The sequence below is a fragment of the Thalassophryne amazonica genome, chromosome 21 (genome assembly GCF_902500255.1).
Source record: "Thalassophryne amazonica chromosome 21, fThaAma1.1, whole genome shotgun sequence".
NCBI lineage: Eukaryota > Metazoa > Chordata > Actinopteri > Batrachoidiformes > Batrachoididae > Thalassophryne > Thalassophryne amazonica.
Genome location: NC_047123.1, coordinates 17,139,646 through 17,157,756, shown reverse-complemented (window position 1 = coordinate 17,157,756; position 18,111 = coordinate 17,139,646). Strand labels below are relative to the sequence as shown.

The 18,111-nt window shown below is 40.0% G+C and overlaps 1 protein-coding gene across 2 annotated transcripts in view; it reads right to left on the bottom strand.

The window, feature by feature from the left end:
• slc24a4b (solute carrier family 24 member 4b) overlaps positions 1-18,111 on the bottom strand; it is a 101,080-nt gene that overhangs the window by 9,677 nt on the left and 73,292 nt on the right. For both annotated transcript variants that reach the window (XM_034162133.1, XM_034162132.1), the window contains exons 7-10: positions 15,653-15,727; positions 15,544-15,569; positions 13,024-13,077; positions 7,282-7,373 (exon numbers count right to left, since the gene is read on the bottom strand). In XM_034162133.1, the coding sequence (XP_034018024.1) occupies positions 7,282-7,373; positions 13,024-13,077; positions 15,544-15,569; positions 15,653-15,727 (247 nt within the window). The remainder of the gene's footprint in view (positions 1-7,281; positions 7,374-13,023; positions 13,078-15,543; positions 15,570-15,652; positions 15,728-18,111) is intronic.

The window sequence follows — 18,111 nt, the reverse complement described above, 5'->3', positions numbered from 1 at the left end:
TTTTCTTAAAGAAAAACAAAATTAAGATCGCCTGTACTTACAGCCTTTGCCATGAGGCTCAAAACTGAACTCAGGTGCCTTCTGTTTCAACTGATCATTGAGATGTTTCTACAGCTCAACTGGAGTCCACCTGGGGTAAATTCAGTTAATTGAGCATGATTTGGAAAGGCATACACCTGTCTACATATAAGGTCCCACATTTGACAGTGCATGTCAGAGCACAAACCAAGGATGACGTCAAAGGAATCATCTGTAGACCTCAAACGGGATTGTCGAGGCACAAATCTGAGGAAGGGTACAGAAACATTTCTGCTGTTTTGAGGTCCCAGTGAGCACAGTGGTCTCCATCATGTGTAAATGGAAGATGTTCCGATCCACCAGGACTCTTCCTAGAGCTGGCCGCCCATCTAAACTGAGCAATCAGGAGAGAAGGACCTTAGTCGTGGAGGTGACCAAGAAGCAGATTGTCACTGTCAGTGGTCCAGCATTCATCTGTGGAGAGAGGAGAACCTTCCAGAAGGAAAACCATCTCTGCAGCAATCCAAAAATTAGGTATGTAGAGTGGCCAGACTGAAGCCACAGTCACAAGGGCACATGGCAGCCTGCTGGTCTTTGCCAAAAGGCACCTGAAAGACTCGCAGACCATGAGAAACAAAAATTATCTGGTCTGATGAGAAAGATTGAACTCTTCGGTGTGAATGACAGGTGTCATGTTTGGATGAAGCCAGGCACTATCCCTACAGTGAAGCATGGTGGTGGCAGCATCATGCTGTGGGGATGGTTTTCAGCAGCAGGAACTGGGAGACTAGTCAGGATTGAGAAAAAGATAAAAGCAGCAATGTACAGAGACATCCTGGATGAAAACCTGCTCCAGAGCGCTCTTGACTGTAGCGACTGTTCCTCTTTCAGCAGTGCAATGATCCTAAGCACACATCCAAGATATCAAAGGAGTGGCTTCAGGACAACTCTGAATGTCCTTGAGTGGCCCAGCCAGAGTCCAGACCTGAATCCAACTGAACATCTCTGGACAGATCTGAAAAGGTCTGTGCACCAACGTTCCCCATCCAACCGAATGGACCTTGAGGTGCTGCAAAAAGGAATGGGCACAACTGTCCAAAGATAGGTGCACCAAGCTTGTAACATATTCATATTGGAAAAAGAGTTTGTTGCTCTATAAAAAAGCCCTCCGTAAAGCTAGGACATCTTTCTACTCATCACTAATTGAAGAAAATAAGAACAACCCCAGGTTTCTTTTCAGCACTGTAGCCAGGCTGACAAAGAGTCAGAGCTCTATTGAGCTGAGTATTCCATTAACTTTAACTAGTAATGACTTCATGACTTTCTTTGCTAACAAAATTTTGACTATTAGAGAAAAAATTACTCATAACCATCCCAAAGATGTATCGTTATCTTTGGCTGCTTTCAGTGATGCCGGTATTTGGTTAGACTGTTTCTCTCCGATTGTTCTGTCTGAGTTATTTTCATTAGTTACTTCATCCAAACCATCAACATGTTTATTAGACCCCATTCCTGCCAGTCTGCTCAAGGAAGTCCTACCATTATTTAATGCTTCAATCTTAAATATGATCAACTTATCTTTGTTAGTTGGCTATGTACCACAGGCTTTTAAGGTGGCAGTAATTAAACCATTACTTAAAAAGCCATATCTTGACCCAGCTATTTTAGCTAATTATAGGCCAATCTCCAACCTTCCTTTTCTCTCAAAGATTCTTGAGAGGGTAGTTGTAAAACAGCTAACTGATCACCTGCAGAGGAATGGTCTATTTGAAGAGGTTCAGTCAGGTTTTAGAATTCATCATAGTACAGAAACAGCATTAGTGAAGGTTACAAATGATCTTCTTATGGCTTCGGACAGTGGACTTATCTCTGTGCTTGTTCTGTTGGACCTCAGTGCTGCTTTGATACTGTTGACCATAAAATTTTATTACAGAGATTAGAGCATGTCATAGGTATTAAAGGCACTGCGCTGCGGTGGTTTGAATCATATTTGTCTAATAGATTACAGTTTGTTCATGTAAATGGGGAATCTTCTTCACAGACTAAAGTTAATTATGGAGTTCCACAAGGTTCTGTGCTAGGACCAATTTTATTCACTTTATACATGCTTCCCTTAGGCAGTATTATTAGACGGTATTGCTTAAATTTTCATTGTTACGCAGATGATACCCAGCTTTATCTATCCATGAAGCCAGAGGACACACACCAATTAGCTAAACTGCAGGATTGTCTTACAGACATAAAGACATGGATGACCTCTAATTTCCTGCTTTTAAACTCAGATAAAACTGAAGTTATTGTACTTGGCCCCACAAATCTTAGAAGCATGGTGTCTAACCAGATCTTTACTCTGGATGGCATTTCCCTGACCTCTAGTAATACTGTGAGAAATCTTGGAGTCATTTTTGATCAGGATATGTCATTCAAAGCGCATATTAAACAAATATGTAGGACTGCCTTTTGCATTTACGCAATATCTCTAAAATCAGAAAGGTCTTGTCTCAGAGTGATGCTGAAAAACTAATTCATGCATTTATTTCCTCTAGGCTGGACTATTGTAATTCTTTATTATCAGGTTGTCCTAAAAGTTCCCTAAAAAGCCTTCAGTTAATTCAAAATGCTGCAGCTAGAGTACTGATGGGGACTAGCAGGAGAGAGCATATCTCACCCGTGTTGGCCTCTCTTCATTGGCTTCCTGTTAATTCTAGAATAGAATTTAAAATTCTTCTTCTTACTTATAAGGTTTTGAATAATCAGGTCCCATCTTATCTCAGGGACCTCGTAGTACCATATCACCCTAATAGAGCGCTTCGCTCTCAGACTGCAGGCTTACTTGTAGTTCCTAGGGTTTGTAAGAGTAGAATGGGAGGCAGAGCCTTCAGCTTTCAGGCTCCTCTCCTGTGGAACCAGCTCCCAATTCAGATCAGGGAGACAGATACCCTCTCTACTTTTAAGATTAGGCTTAAAACTTTCCTTTTCGCTAAGGCTTATAGTTAGGGCTGGATCGGGTGACCCTGGACTATCCCTTGGTTATGCTGCTTTAGACGTAGACTGTGGGGGGGTTCCCATGATGCACTGTTTCTCTTTTTGCTCTGTATGCATCACTCCGCATTTAATCATTAGTGATCGATCTCTGCTCCCCTCCACAGCATGTCTTTTTCCTGGTTCTTTCCCTCAGCCCCAACCAGTCTCAGCAGAAGACTGCCCCTCCCTGAGCCTGGTTCTGCTGGAGGTTTCTTCCTGTTAAGAGGGAGTTTTTCCTTCCCACTGTTGCCAAGTGCTTGCTCACGGGGTCGTTTTGACCGTTGGGGTTTTTCATGATTGTTGTATGGCCTTGCCTTACAATATAAAGCGCCTTGGGGCAACTGTTTGTTGTGATTTGGCGCTATATAAAAAAAAAGTTGATTGATTGATATTCAAGAAGACTTGAGGCTGGAATTACTGCCAAAGATGCAGCAACAGAGTACTGAGCAAAGAATGTAAATACTTATGTACATGTGATTTCTTAGTTTTGTTTACACACACACACACATACACACACATTAACTCCATTTTGGAATAAAGCTGCAACATAAAATGTGGAAGAAGTGAAGCACTGAATACTTTCCAGATGCCCTGTATGTGCCGTTTGTAGGTTTTCAGCCAAACTCAATATTCAGCACAACCAGACAACTAAAATGTGATGTTCCTATGTTTTAACAGCAAGTCTTGTCAAAGTATTTTCATATTTTATCATGCACATGTGCACTGTCCTTGCAATAAACTAAGACACTGTTCTGGGAATTTAAAGAGCTCTCCAGTACATTTATTAGTTTAGCTCAGCCTTAATTCAACGTATTATGCATGCAAGTACGCACATAAATTAACTTTGCAAACATGCCACCATAAACATTTTCTTGTGAAATTCATTACCGCTCCAGGAATGAGGGTCTATACCCCCAGAGACCAGCAGGAGGAAAAGTAGTACGCAAGCAGAAAGCATTGCCACATAGCAGCACAGCACTGTTGACAATAAGGAAGAGAGTTAAGCAAGGCTAAACAGACAGGTGTGTTAACGCCAATGCAGGCAACAAAGGAATGGGTACGATTAGATTTGGAGAAGTTAGAGATGGGTTCAAAAGTGCATAGAACTTTGGGTTCAAAGGAACTTTTCCTCAAGGCTTTTTTCCTCTAATATTTAGTTATCAAAAGGATTATCAGGAAAAGATTTAAGATGTTTCAACACTCACCAAATGCCTTCTTCAGTCTAAAGCAGTGGGAATTGACATGTTGCGTAACAAGCAGAGCATCATGAACAGAAGTACTGAGTCATAGGACTCAGACCGATTTGTGCCTGTGCTTATCCCAGATGTAGCCATGAGGTTCATTGTAGTTTATTTCCCCAGCAAAGGCCACCAACTATAGCAGACTGAGTTTTCCAGTCCAGGGTGGACTGGAAAAATGCAGATAAGTATCTTGTCCAATGACACAACCAGGTGGTATGTGGCTTCCACATTCCACCTGGTTGTGGCAGATGAGCATTTTCTAGAGGGGGGTGAATGGACCTGTAATGGAAATCTGAGTGTTAGTAGGCAAACTCCTATCCTACATCACAACGTCTAATGGAATCAAAAGCAGAAAGTGCCAGAAACCTAGTTCGTCAAAGGTGGTGCCAGAGACTTTGGCCCTTCCATCTAAAGTCTATGAATGCCCAACTTCACAGCAGAAATAAGCATGTTTCCAAACTGGTACAAAAACTGTTTTTAGAGGTAGTTTCACATTAACATACCACAAGTATCAAGTAGAATGCGGCAGAATGAGTGGTAACTAGACGTGACCATTTCGGACCACAGTTTGGCTACTATTAATCTCTAAACCAGGGGTGCTCAAGTTCGGTCCTCGAGAGCTACCTTCCTGATACTCTTAGTTGTCTCCCTGCTCCAACACACCTGAATCCAATGAAAGGCTCATTAAAAGTCTGCTAATGAGTCTTTCATTGGATTCAGGTGTGTTGGAGCAGGGAGAATAAGAGTATCAGGAAGGTAGCTCTCGAGGACCTAACTTGAGCACCCCTGCTCTAAACAGACCTCACCTAGGTTCCATTGCCATCTTGGCAACTAAGACAGGAGGGCCTGTTTGGGCTTCCTTCATCCTTTCTCTGCCCTATAGGTACTGCCAAAACTGAAGGTCAGAGCCACCCCATTTGAGCCTCAAACTGATTATAAAACCTATGGTAATGTCATGGAGGCTTTGTACACTGTTGACTAGTCCATGATTACTACAAGCATGTTGTCAAATGGTCTACAATAGATAGCAGCAAGTTATGCTTTTGATGTGGCTACATCTCAAGTTCCCAGTTACTGGTACTGTACATTTCCACATCTGCCCAGTGGTAGCACTGGATGCACTGAAGACAGAACAGTTGCAGTGGTAGTACAACCCCTGGCAAAAATTATGGAATCACCGGCCTCGGAGGATGTTCATTCAGTTGTTTAATTTTGTAGAAAAAAAGCAGATCACAGACATGACAAAACTAAAGTCATTTCAAATGGAAACTTTCTGGCTTTAAGAAACACTATAAGAAATCAAGAAAAAAAAAAGATTGTGGCAGTCAGTAACGGTTACTTTTTTAGACCAAGCAGAGGAAAAAAAATATGGAATCACTCAATTCTGAGGAAAAAATTATGGAATCACCCTGTAAATTTTCATCCCCAAAACTAACACCTGCATCATATCAGATCTGCTCAGTCTGCATCTAAAAAGGAGTGAACACACCTTGGAGAGCTGTTGCACCAACTGGACTGACATGAATCATGGCTCCAACACGAGAGATGTCAATTGAAACAAAGGAGAGGATTATCAAACTCTTAAAAGAGGGTAAATCATCACGCAATGTTGCAAAAGATGTTGGTTGTTCACAGTCAGCTGTGTCTAAACTCTGGACCAAATACAAACAACATGGGAAGGCTGTTAAAGGCAAACATACTGGTAGACCAAGGAAGACAACAAAGCGTCAAGACAGAAAACTTAAAGCAATATGTCTCAAAAATTGAAAAACGCACAACAAAACAAATGAGGAACGAATGGGAGGAAACTGGAGTCAACGTCTGTGACCGAACTGTAAGAAACCGCCTAAAGGAAATGGGATTTACATACAGAAAAGCTAAACGAAAGGCATCATTAACACCTAAACAGAAAAAAACAAAGTTACAATGGGCTAAGGAAAAGCAATTGTGGACTGTGGATGACTGGATGAAAGTCATATTCAGTGATGAATCTCGAATCTGCATTGCGCAAGGTGATGATGCTGGAACTTTTGTTTGGTGCCTTTTCAATGAGATTTATAAAGATGACATGTAAATTTCCACAGTCGATGATATGGGGCTGCATGTCAGGTAAAGGCACTGGGGAGATGGCTGTCATTACATCATCAATAAATGCACAAGTTTATGATGATATTTTGGACAATTGAAAGGATGTTTGGGGATGATGAAATCATTTTTCAAGATGATCATGCATCTTGCCATAGAGCAAAAACTGCAAAAACATTCCTTGCAAAAAGACACATAGGGTCAATGTCATGGCACAGGGTCAATATCAATGAGCAGATCTGATTTGATGCAGGTGTTAATTTGGGGGATGAAAATTTACAGGGTGATTCCATAATTTTTTCCTCAGAATTGAGTGATTCCATATTTTTTTTCCTCTGCTTGGTCTAAAAAAGTAACCGTTACTGACTGCCACAATCTTTTTTTCTTGATTTCTTATAATGTTTCTTAAAGCCAGAAAGTTGTCATTTGAAATGACTTTAGTTTTGTGTCATGTCTGTGATCTGCTTTTTTTCTACAAAATTAAACAACTGAATGAGCATCCTCCAAGGCCGGTGATTCCATAATTTTTGCCAGGGGTTGTATGCTGTAGGTCAAAGATCTGACTCTGGTGTACTTTTAGATAAGAATACATGGAACATTAATGATCATATCAAATTGTGGAATTCTAGATTAAAAAGGTAGATCAGGCACTGTAATATAGAAATGACAGTACTGAGGTGCCACATTGAGTTTCAAACTAATTCAACAGAAAGCCAAAAGGTTAACGCCATGGACCAGTTATTGTCAAAAATAAATAAATTCAGCTTTAGAATCAAGAACTCCCATTTTAACATGAACAGCAGAGGCATTTTGTTTATTCGGACTTCATTTTCCAGCCTGTCTGGTTAGCCTTACCAACTGAGGGTAAAGGTGACGACGGGTCATCATCCCGCAAAGTCAAAACTACCATTACCGTCTTCCATCTCACTGCTGGCCGCTGCATTACCATTGGCTATGTTTTTCTTCATCTTCCCAATGAAAATGTTCTGCATGCTGGAGTTGAACCTAGTAAATAGACGGAATGTAATTCCGACAACAGTAATGAGTCATTTCCACAGTAAGTACAGCAGGCTGAAATTATAATACTAGATCCAATTATTCACTTCAACATGGCGTGTTTGAGGAACAATTTTCCATCTTGAAGAAAAGACTATGAACAAGTGATGCCAACCACTTGCATCAACTATGATTTTCTTTAATGATGTCAACCATACCATACCAATGCCATGTCCAGCATAGACTGGTTCACCAGTAACTTATAGGACATTGAAATCACTGATAAAGATAAGATCTTTTTTTTACTAGCTTTATAGTAAGGCATGGAAAATGTCGCATTAAGTAGCAAAGGTAGTGGCCACGTAGTAAAGTGCACTTGTTTCCCCCTACCTATTCTCAGGAAGGGTGTGATACTATGCCAAATCAATATGTAGAGCCACCTTGGAGCTAGATGTTACAGTTACAACGGGCTCATGTTACATGGCTACTGAAATCTCAGGTGTAGCACGCCAGATTAACCTACAGTCATACTAGACCCAGATCTGCCTTGGCCCAAAATGTACCCATGGGGAATATGGCCCATTATTCTCCATGATACATTTTGGGCTACACCAAAACTGAGTGTGGCATTATACCCTTTGTTTTTGGTCAAATTGATTCATAAATTCAATTTGATTTCCAGAATGCCATTAACCCTCTGAAGCCAACGGATGCACCAGCACATTCAACTTTTTTGCCATGTTTCTGTTAACAGATCCACAAAAGGAACAGACTTTTTTTCAAGCATTTCCTGAAACTACAGAGTGCCCCCTAAAGCAGGGGTGGCCAAGTTCGGTCCTCGAGAGCCACCTTCCTGACACTTAGTTGTCTCCCTGCTCCAATGAAAGACTCGAGTCTTTCATTGGATTCAGGTGTGTTGGAGCAGGGAGACAACTAAGTGTCAGGAAGGTGGCTCTCGAGGACCGAACTTGGCCACCCCTGCCCTAAAGTTTCAATCCCTGTTCTACACCATCTTTACCCCATAGCCAATCCCAGTGTCAAAGTCACCGTCTCTCTGCTTGCTGCTTCACTGGGTTCATTCAGAGTGCAGTCACTCTGTTCAGGAGGCAGACTAATTAGTACTACCACTAACACGCACACTACTGACGTTTTAGAAGCCTTCATATGCTGTTCACAACAAAATAAATTGATCTAATTTACTTGACTCTTTGATGTTTGCTTAATTTGGGAGGGGGGTGGAGAAAATAACTGATGGATGGCAAGTCGTCCAACAGAGAAATATTGGATTCAGAAAAGTTATATTGGACGAGGTGTAGCCGAGTCCAATATGTTGGACGACTTGCCATCCATTATTTGTACTTGTATAATATATATATACGCGAAAACTTACAGCATCGCCCGAATATGCTGGCAACTGTTGGGCTCATTCGCTTTCTTCACCTCCATGAAGAACTTGCTAACAGATGGTCCGGTTGTTAGCTGGTAAGCTGTCAGTCTGTTTTTTCCAGTGCCGTTTAGATATTTATGGAGTACGTTCATGTCAGACTTGGTTTTCGAGTAGTGTTTTTAGCTTCCTGGTTTGTAACGAAAATATGTAATTTGGCCAATATCAGACATATGCAGATCTCCAAGATATAAGATCAGCACACCCCCAGTACGTAGACTGAGAACAAGCTTAAATTAAAACTATTTCTACAGATCATGTTCTTACATTTGAGTGTCTAACTTTAGACACAATTGTCATATTTGGGGGCTTAAAAGTATCTAATCCTTGGAAGGTCACCCCAAATTGCTGACCTCTGTTTAAAGCCCACTCCACTGTGCTCAACAGCCCAAAATGACCAGTGGGTTTTTGGAGCGAGAGAGAGCAGATACAACATATCCTACAGAAAGCACTTATTTCCTCCACGCGAGGAGGGAGACGGGTGATCCGGTTAAGCCTGTGCTCTTAGCCACTGCAGAGGGAGAAAGATTAAACTCTTATGGCAACGAAAGCGAGCAAGCTGCTGTGGAGTGTTGCACAGATTATCAGACAGACTGCTGCATACTCCAAGTTATCCCGTTTTGACCGCGTAGACATGACTGAATGCTCCTTTATGGCAATCATATGCTGCAATGGAGTAAACAGAAGTCATGTTACCATGTTCTCAAGCAAGGCGTCACCTCTTACATTGAATTATAATATAACGTAATGCTAAAATATCCTCCGCCATATTAGTCCATGGGCCAGTCATCAATTTTGACCTAATCGATACCACTTAAGGGATGAAACGACACTTAGAATCCAGCCTCAGTGTATCATGGCCTACACAAAAATGTATGATAACCAGCACAGGGTGGTAGCTGTACCCAGTTAGGGGTCAATGAAGAATTACATGGAGATCAAACTTTAAAAATGCACCAATTATGCTGAAAACTATATCACATTACTTGTCTGATCATAATGATTCCAAAAAAGGTATAGTTTGGACTATCTATAATGGAATGTTCTGGAGTTATGGGGTAAAAACAGCAAAAATGGTGACAAAGATTAGTTTCACTTTGTACAGGGGTCAAGAGTTAAAGTTGCTCCAATTTCAGTTAAAAATGATGCAAGTTATTAGTTGAAATAAAAGGATTAACAAATGGAGTACTTTTGATGTGTTGAATGTTTGGTCGCCAAAGTAAAGGTCAAACAAGGTCAACGCTCACTGGATTCTATGACATGTGACTTATGTTACCCTGTAACAACTAAGCATGACAGATGGTGCAAAATATTCCTTATATGAACCCGATTAATCTTTTTGGAATCGTTATAATCAGACAAGTAATGTGATATAGTTTTCAATATAATTAGAACATCTTTTAATTTTGACCCCTACCTGGCTACAGCTACCACCCTGGGATGGCTATCATACATTTTTGTGTAGGCCATGATACACTGAGGCTGGATTCTAAGTGTTGTTTCGTCCCCTTAAGTGGTACTGAAAACCTGCTTGGTACATGGACTATACAAGTATAAACATAGGGAACAGAATGTGACTTTTTAACCTCTCAAAATACTTCTTACAATAGGTCAAGCTTAGCCATCTTTGAACTTGTTCAACCTCTGTGTCCCAAGAATGTTCCCTGTCAATTTGAAGACTCTGGCAGTAACAGGACTGAACTAATGCTGAGCACAGACAGACTGACACAAAGCCTTCACAATACCCGATGGCCATATTTTGACTCTGGTAAAAATAAGCCACAAGTTTAAACAAAACTACACTTTCGTTAAATGCATCAGTTTGTGATTGGGTTGCCAATATTTTATACAATGCAGCAATTTCATGCCAATCACAGATCCATAAGCAACCTCACAAAGTGTTACTTCTCACTCTGTTCACAGACATAACGCATGCAAGAAACTGGTGTGTGTACAGTAGTGTTCAGAATAATAGTAGTGCTATGACTAAAAATATAAATCCAGGTTTTGAGTATATTTCTTATTGATACATGGGAAACAAGGTGCCAGTAGATTCAGTAGATTCTCACAAATCCAATAAGACCAAGCATTCATGATATGCACACTCTTAAGGCTATGAAATGGGGCTAGTAGTAAAAACGTAGAGAAAGGGGGTGTTCACAATAATACTTGTAGTAGCATCTGCTGTTGACGCTACAAACTCAAAACTATTATGTTCAAACTGCTTTTTTAGCAATCCTGTGAATCAGTAAACTAGTATTTAGTTGTATAACCACAGTTTTTCATAATTTCTTCACATCTGTGAGGCGTTAATTTTGTTGGTTTGGAACCAAGATTTTGCTTGGTTACTAGTGTGCTTGGGGTCATTGTCTTGTTGAAACACCCATTTCAAGGGCATGTCCTCTTCAGCATAAGGCAACATGACCTCTTCAAGTATTTTGACATATCCAAACTGATCCCTGATACCTGGTATGCGATATATAGGCCCAACACCATAGTAGGAGAAACATGCCCATATCATGATGCTTGCACCACCATGCTTCACTGTCTTCACTGTGAACTGTGGCTTGAATTCAGAGTTTGGGGGTCGTCTCACAAACTGTCTGTGGCCCTTGGACCCAAAAATAACTATTTTACTCATCAGTCCACAAAATATTCCTCCATTTCTCTTTAGGCCAGAGGGCCTTTGCGGGGGATTCTTGCAAATAAATTAGCTTCACACAGGCGTCTTCTAACTGTCACAGCACTTACAGGTAACTCCAGACTGTCTTTGATCATCCTGGAGCTGATCAATGGGTGAGCCTTTGCCATTCTGTTTATTCTTCTATCCATTTTGATGGTTGTTTTCCGTTTTCTTCCACACGTCTTTTTTTTTTGTCCATTTTAAAGCATTGGAGATCATTGTAGATGAACAGCCTATAATTTTTTGCACCTGCGCATACGTTTTCCCCTCTCCAATCAACTTTTTAATCAAACTACGCTGTTCTTCTGAACAATGTCTTGAACGTCCCATTTTCCTCAGGCTTTCAAAGAGAAAAGCATGTTCAACAGGTGCTGGCTTCATCCTTAAATAGGGGACACCTGATTCACACCTGTTTGTTCCACAAAACTGATGAACTCACGGACTGATTGCCACACTACTATTATTGTGAACACCCCCTTTTCTACTTTTTTTTTTTTACTAATAGCCCAGTTTCACAGCCTTAAGAGTGTGCATATCATGAATGCTTGGTCTTGTTGGATTTGTGAGAATCTACTGGTACCTTGTTTCTCATGTAACAATAAGAAATATACTCAAAACTTGGATTAATCTTTTTTGTCACATAGCACTACTATTATTCTGAACACACACATACATATACATATTGTATTTACAGCCGTATCCTCTGAGTCCAGTGTCTCAAGTATTTAAAGAGCCAACACTTCCCCCTCCCACTTGACCTTATGGCTAAAATACTTCCTACAGAAACTTCTTTCATGCTTTACAATTGATTTCCTTCAGTTTTTATTCTTTAATAGATAAACTGTTCAAAAATGACCAGATATAGTTTGTAAAAGAAAATTGAGTGAAAATTAAAGCACTGCAGGTACTGTATATCTGTTGGTTATGATTCATATTATTTATATTACAACTTGTGCCATTTGAAAGTCCTGCGTTCTGGTGATGGTATTTGGCATCATTATGTGGTATTGATCAGGTGATTGTCTTTAATTTTTTTACAGGAATAAAAACTTCCTATGGGCACAGCACTAGTCCAAAAAGTTATAACTGGCTCCATTTGAAAATACTGTATTGGAATAGTTTTTTCATCATGTCTTCATATGGTGTGAAATCTCAATGAAATGCACCAGACACTTTAGGAGGAGTTCTGCTTATAAAATTGTAATATGCATCGAGTGACTCCTATGTACAACCCTCTGCTGACAGTTGTTGCTTGCAGGGGGGCAAGTCTGTCTTGAAATGATGCAAAATGCTGTTACATACAAATGAACCATTAATATCATCCTCATGTGACCATATAATATTCAAGTACATTTTATCTCAATTCAGCAGAGCCTCTTAATGTACTCGAGTCTTGGGAGCACAAACTTGCAGTTCTGGTTAAAACACGCCTCTTCTAAATAAACTGTGTAAGGCTGTGCACACTTATCTTAAGAGCATCAGCTGAGTCAGGATTCAAACACACATTGGGGAGGAAAAGTGTGCAAACTCACTTCATGACAAGGATGTATCCAGCATACATGACAACCAGGACCAAACTCTCCCACCTGATGGAGACAAACATACATCAACATAAGAACAATGTTTTATTTAAGAGGAAAAAAAAAAATTCTCTGCCAGCGACAGTTTTAAAGAGAACTTATGCCATTTGTATGCTATGTGATGATGCAATAGTAAACCACATTACAGCAGGATCGAACAGAAATGAACCATGTTGTGCAGTGCGCATGTTGCCACTGTGATGGAGCCATGTCATGCAGCAGATAAGCGAGCCTGCAAATGGTGATACGAGCACTAAAGTCTGCACAAATACTCCTTAAACATTACTCTTGGAAAAAAAAAAACGACTCGCCACTTGAACTGTCAATAGGCAGCCAGGTAGGGATCAAAATTAAAAATGCTCCACTCAAATTGAAAACTACACTACATTATTTGTCTGATCACAACTATTCCAAAAAAGGTATAGTTTGGACTATCTATGACTGAATGTTCAGGAGTTATGGGGTAAAAACAGCAAAAATGGTGACGGTCAGTTTCAATCTGTATAGGGGTCAAAAGTTAAAGTTGCTCCAATTTTTTTAACAAGTGATGCAAACTATTGGTTGAGCTAATAGGATTAATAAATGGAATTGTTATGACTGTGTTGAATGTTTGGTCTCCAAAGTAAAGGTCAAACAAGGTCAACGTCCATTGGATTCTACATGTATCATATTACAGGGTAACATAACTACATATGTGGTCCAAACTATTCCTTTTTAAAAACCCTGTTAACTGGTACTCATGGTGCTAAAAATAAATGCACAGCAGAAAACATCTTAAGAGCAAAGCAATGACAGACTGTAGGAAGTGTTTCCCTCTGCTGTGCATCACTGATGTTTAGCACCATGAGTACCAGTTATGTGCACCCCTGCATATGAAGATCTGGTTAATATTAGGCAGTCACATGACATTCCATGGAAATGATGCTACATTGTGAGTAGGTGTCCTTCAGGAGTGTCCCAGTTATAGCAGATGGGGTTAGCATTTGCACATGTGATGACGTTAAATACTGTACATATTTTCTTTAATGACAGTCCGTCAGATGGAAACATGATGTAACAATGTCCAAGTGAATAGCAGCATGCTACATAATTTACGGAAAACTCGGCACCGACGCAAGTACAAAGCAAAGTATTTCAAGATAAATTAAGTACCACCACCCCCACCCTCCGCATAGGGGACATTAAAATGCACTACGCCCATAACTCTGACACTTCAATTCAATTTATTTCGTTTACAGAGCGCCAAATCACAACAAAGGCTGCTTCAAGGCGCTTCACACAAGGTCTAACCTTACCAAACCCTAGAGCAAGCATACAGGCGACAGTGGTAAGAAAAAAACTCCCTCTGATGATAGAGGAAGAAACTTCAAGCAGACCAGACTCAAAGGGGTGACCCACTGCTTAGGCCATTCTACAAAAAAGGTTTACAATACAGAAGAGAGCAACAAGTGACGAGTCCATGCAGGCGTCCAGTTCAGCTTCCATATGGGAAATGTGCAAAATCTTGGATGCGCGCGCGCGCACACACACACACTTGTGGCCAAATTACTATGACCGTTAAATCACATTCAAAATCTTACTGCTGCCATAACTTACTAGTATTAAACAGACACTGATTATATGCATTTGCTTTCATACCTTTACACATTAACACTGACAGACGTCAAATTTATATCTTCAGTTTAAATAAATCCTTATCCCAAAACTGTACTGCCAATTTTGTACCCAACCCAACAAAATGGGGGGTGTCATTACAAATTTCACCAGGGGAGGGGAGGTGATAGTCTAGTGGTTAAGTGCTGGGCTTGAGACCAGAGGAACCTCTGTTCAAATTCCAGCCTGACTGGAAAAATCACTAAGGGCCTTTGGGCAATGTCCTTAAGCCCCTAGTTGCTCCCGGTGTCTAGTGCGCATCTTTTATGGCAGCACCCTCATATTAGGGTGAATGTGAGGCATTAAGTGCTTTGAGCATCTGATGCAGATGGAAAAATCACTATATAAATGCAGTCCATTTACCATTTCACCACCTATCAAAGTTTCATGGTGAAGCACATCTAGTTCTTTTGAAATATGTTTTTGCTTTAGATCCTTTTACCCCCCCCCCCCCCCAAGAGGCAAAGCCGCCCATTGAGTTTTCGCTGACAGCTCCACGTCTGCCGACATAACAGCAAGTCTGCAGTTTTGTAGTTTGAGGATTAAATAGTGTCGTTTCAGTTTCAAGTGTGAGAATTCAGGCTGGATGGCAGTGAAGTTTGTGCCTTGCTGCAGGATTTTATAGTCTGGTCCTGGCTGAACTTTGCATTGATCATTCAGCAGGATATCATTTTTGGAGCCTTTTGTTCTCTGCAGCCAGGAAATGAGTGACATTTCAAAAGAAAAATCCCAAAAGCGTATCGAGTCTTGCCAGCTTTTCACATTACAGAAAGCATCAGGAATGATGTTACAGTTACAGTTTAAGTGACGATTACTCACCACACAATCTTCTCATCGTAGATGAACTGGAAAGTGAAGGGAAACGTGTCAGGCAGTGAAAGCAAGAAGGTGCGGCTCGTGTCCGTTAATCTGTACATGTCTGACTTACTGCAATCAGAGCAATAACAGAGAGAATGTAGTAGAAAGAATCCCTGAAAACAGCCCACCAGGTCAACATCACCACCTAACAGGAGGAAAAACACAGTCAGTTGGAGATATTCTGCAAACATTTGGAGAGTTTGTGGAAGGTTTTCAAAAATGGGTACAGTACACCTTAAATGGGAGAGGAATTGAAATTCCATATTTATTAAGAGACATCAGCCTGCCCTGTACAGCCAGTAAGTGGTTTAAACTGGAAACAACATCTACACTTTTCCAATTTACTTTTCTAGTTTAATCAGCGAGTTCTGGAGACCAGGGTTCGTATGCTTAGTGCATCTTAAAGAGCTAACTTAGCCTAAAATATCCTGGCAAGGACTCCCAGAGACCCAAGAAGTGTCATAGCAACTCTGGGCAAGGAGTTGACAGAAACTCCCAGCTTAGTGAGGAGGCAGGGTTGACCCTGTTGGTAGATATGACATGGACCTGTAAGAGCTGTGATTGGTTGTCACGGAAAGGGGAAAAAATGCACTCTGCGCTCCTACATAGGAATGAACAGTAACATCAACCAATCATGTGTAGAAATGCATAATTGTGAAAATAATTTAATGTCATGATGATGCTCAGCAAAATTAAACTGGAGTGATCATTGGGCCGGTCACTAAACCTGTAAATACTTGTGCTGCAATGCATTATGGGAGTTCTGTTTTTTTTTAATGTTGCTATGGTGGTTCATGTTAGTTTAAAAATGTTTAGTGTTACTGATGTAGTATTATGTTTTTGTAGTTCAACTGGTTTAGTGAGTTAAGTGTCAAGTGTAAGTGACAAGTGTATTATGTTTGATGCCGTTCCTGTGTGTTATCTGAAAACTAAGAGCGCCTCCTAGTGGCAGAGAGCCAAAGAAAAGCTCTCGCTCGTCTTTCATTTCACGCTGCTCACCACAAAATTAACTATTACAGCTTGAAAATGTTTGAACATCTCATTCACGTGCTGATTATCTACATATTAAAAGAGTCCATGAGTTTATTAATAACGTCAATGTACGTACATAATTGTAAATGTTAAAATTGCATGCATGGCAAGAAAGTGAAAACTTATTTCCATTGTTGTCCATTTAAAAATAGAAAATACAGAAAAACAATAAAAAAAATAAAATATCAATACTGATAAAATGATAATCTGAATATGATAAGAACCTAAACAATTTATAAATACATTAAGACAATAAATTAACATAAAATGATGTAGATCAAGCAGGTAGAGTGTTACTGAATCGCTGTCATCCTACATAAGGAGAATGTCTCTGTTTCCACGCTCTTTTCCACCTGCCTGTCTGCTTAAGACACTCTTAGGCTTCTTAAAAGTCCTCACTACTCTGACCAGTTTAGCACCTTAGGAGCCCTCTTAAGGCATTTTGTGGACAACTTTTATCTTACCAAGGGAAAATTCTAAAAAAAATGTCTAAGAATTCGAGAAATTTTTCTTAGAATAATGTCACTAAGAGCTATTTTAGCCTTAGGGGCCCTGGTTGACATAATTACATTAAGAAAATAGTGTTTCTTTTCTTAGTCTGATTTGTGGTGAGAAATTTCATCATGACAATTATTACTTCCAACCCATTAAGATCTATAGTGGTGCAGCTTAGCTAAAATTTCCATAATTGTGCATTTTGTGATAAAAGCATAGAATTTGGCACACATATTCTAAATTAACCAACATTTCTTTTCAGATATGGAGCCATTCTGGAGCTGACCTCTAATGAGCTACAGGGGTCAATAAAGAATTACACAGGGTCAATTTAAAAATGCTCCATTCATGTTGAAAACTATACCACATAATTTGTCTGATCATAATGATTCCAAAAAGGTATAGTTTGGATTATCTGTGCTGAATGTTCTGGAGTTATGGGGTAAAAACAGCAAAAATGGTGACAAAGGTCAGTTTCAGTTTGTCCAGGGCTCAAAAGCTAGGGCTCCAATTTTGGTTAAAAAAAAAAAAATGGTGCAAATTATGCCCTCAACCCTGGATGTTTGATTCACCATTTCATAAATGAATGGCCAATGTACAGTTCAGAAACTGAGTGAACCAGCAAATCCTATGCATTGCCAAGAGTACATTCTTGGCACAAAAAACCAGAAAGCTCTTAGGTGTTCAGTACATACTGAAGGAATCAATATCTACAAGTCAGATTGTAAGTCTTCCAGTATATCAGCATATTTGTAGTGTTGCCATGGGAAAAAAAAAAATCCATAGTGTACAGAGGTCACTTAAAAGGTTTAGAAGTCTATTAACATACAAGAAGTTCAGTACCACTTGGCATTCATTTACTAGTTTTTCCCTCCCAGGAATATTGGAAAGTTGGTGGAAACAAGAATGTCAAAATGAGTGTGTGCGTGTATGACACTGTTTTGCTGCTTGAATGTGTCAGTTTTACAGGATCCTACCAGACATATTAAGATTTTCTGGCAA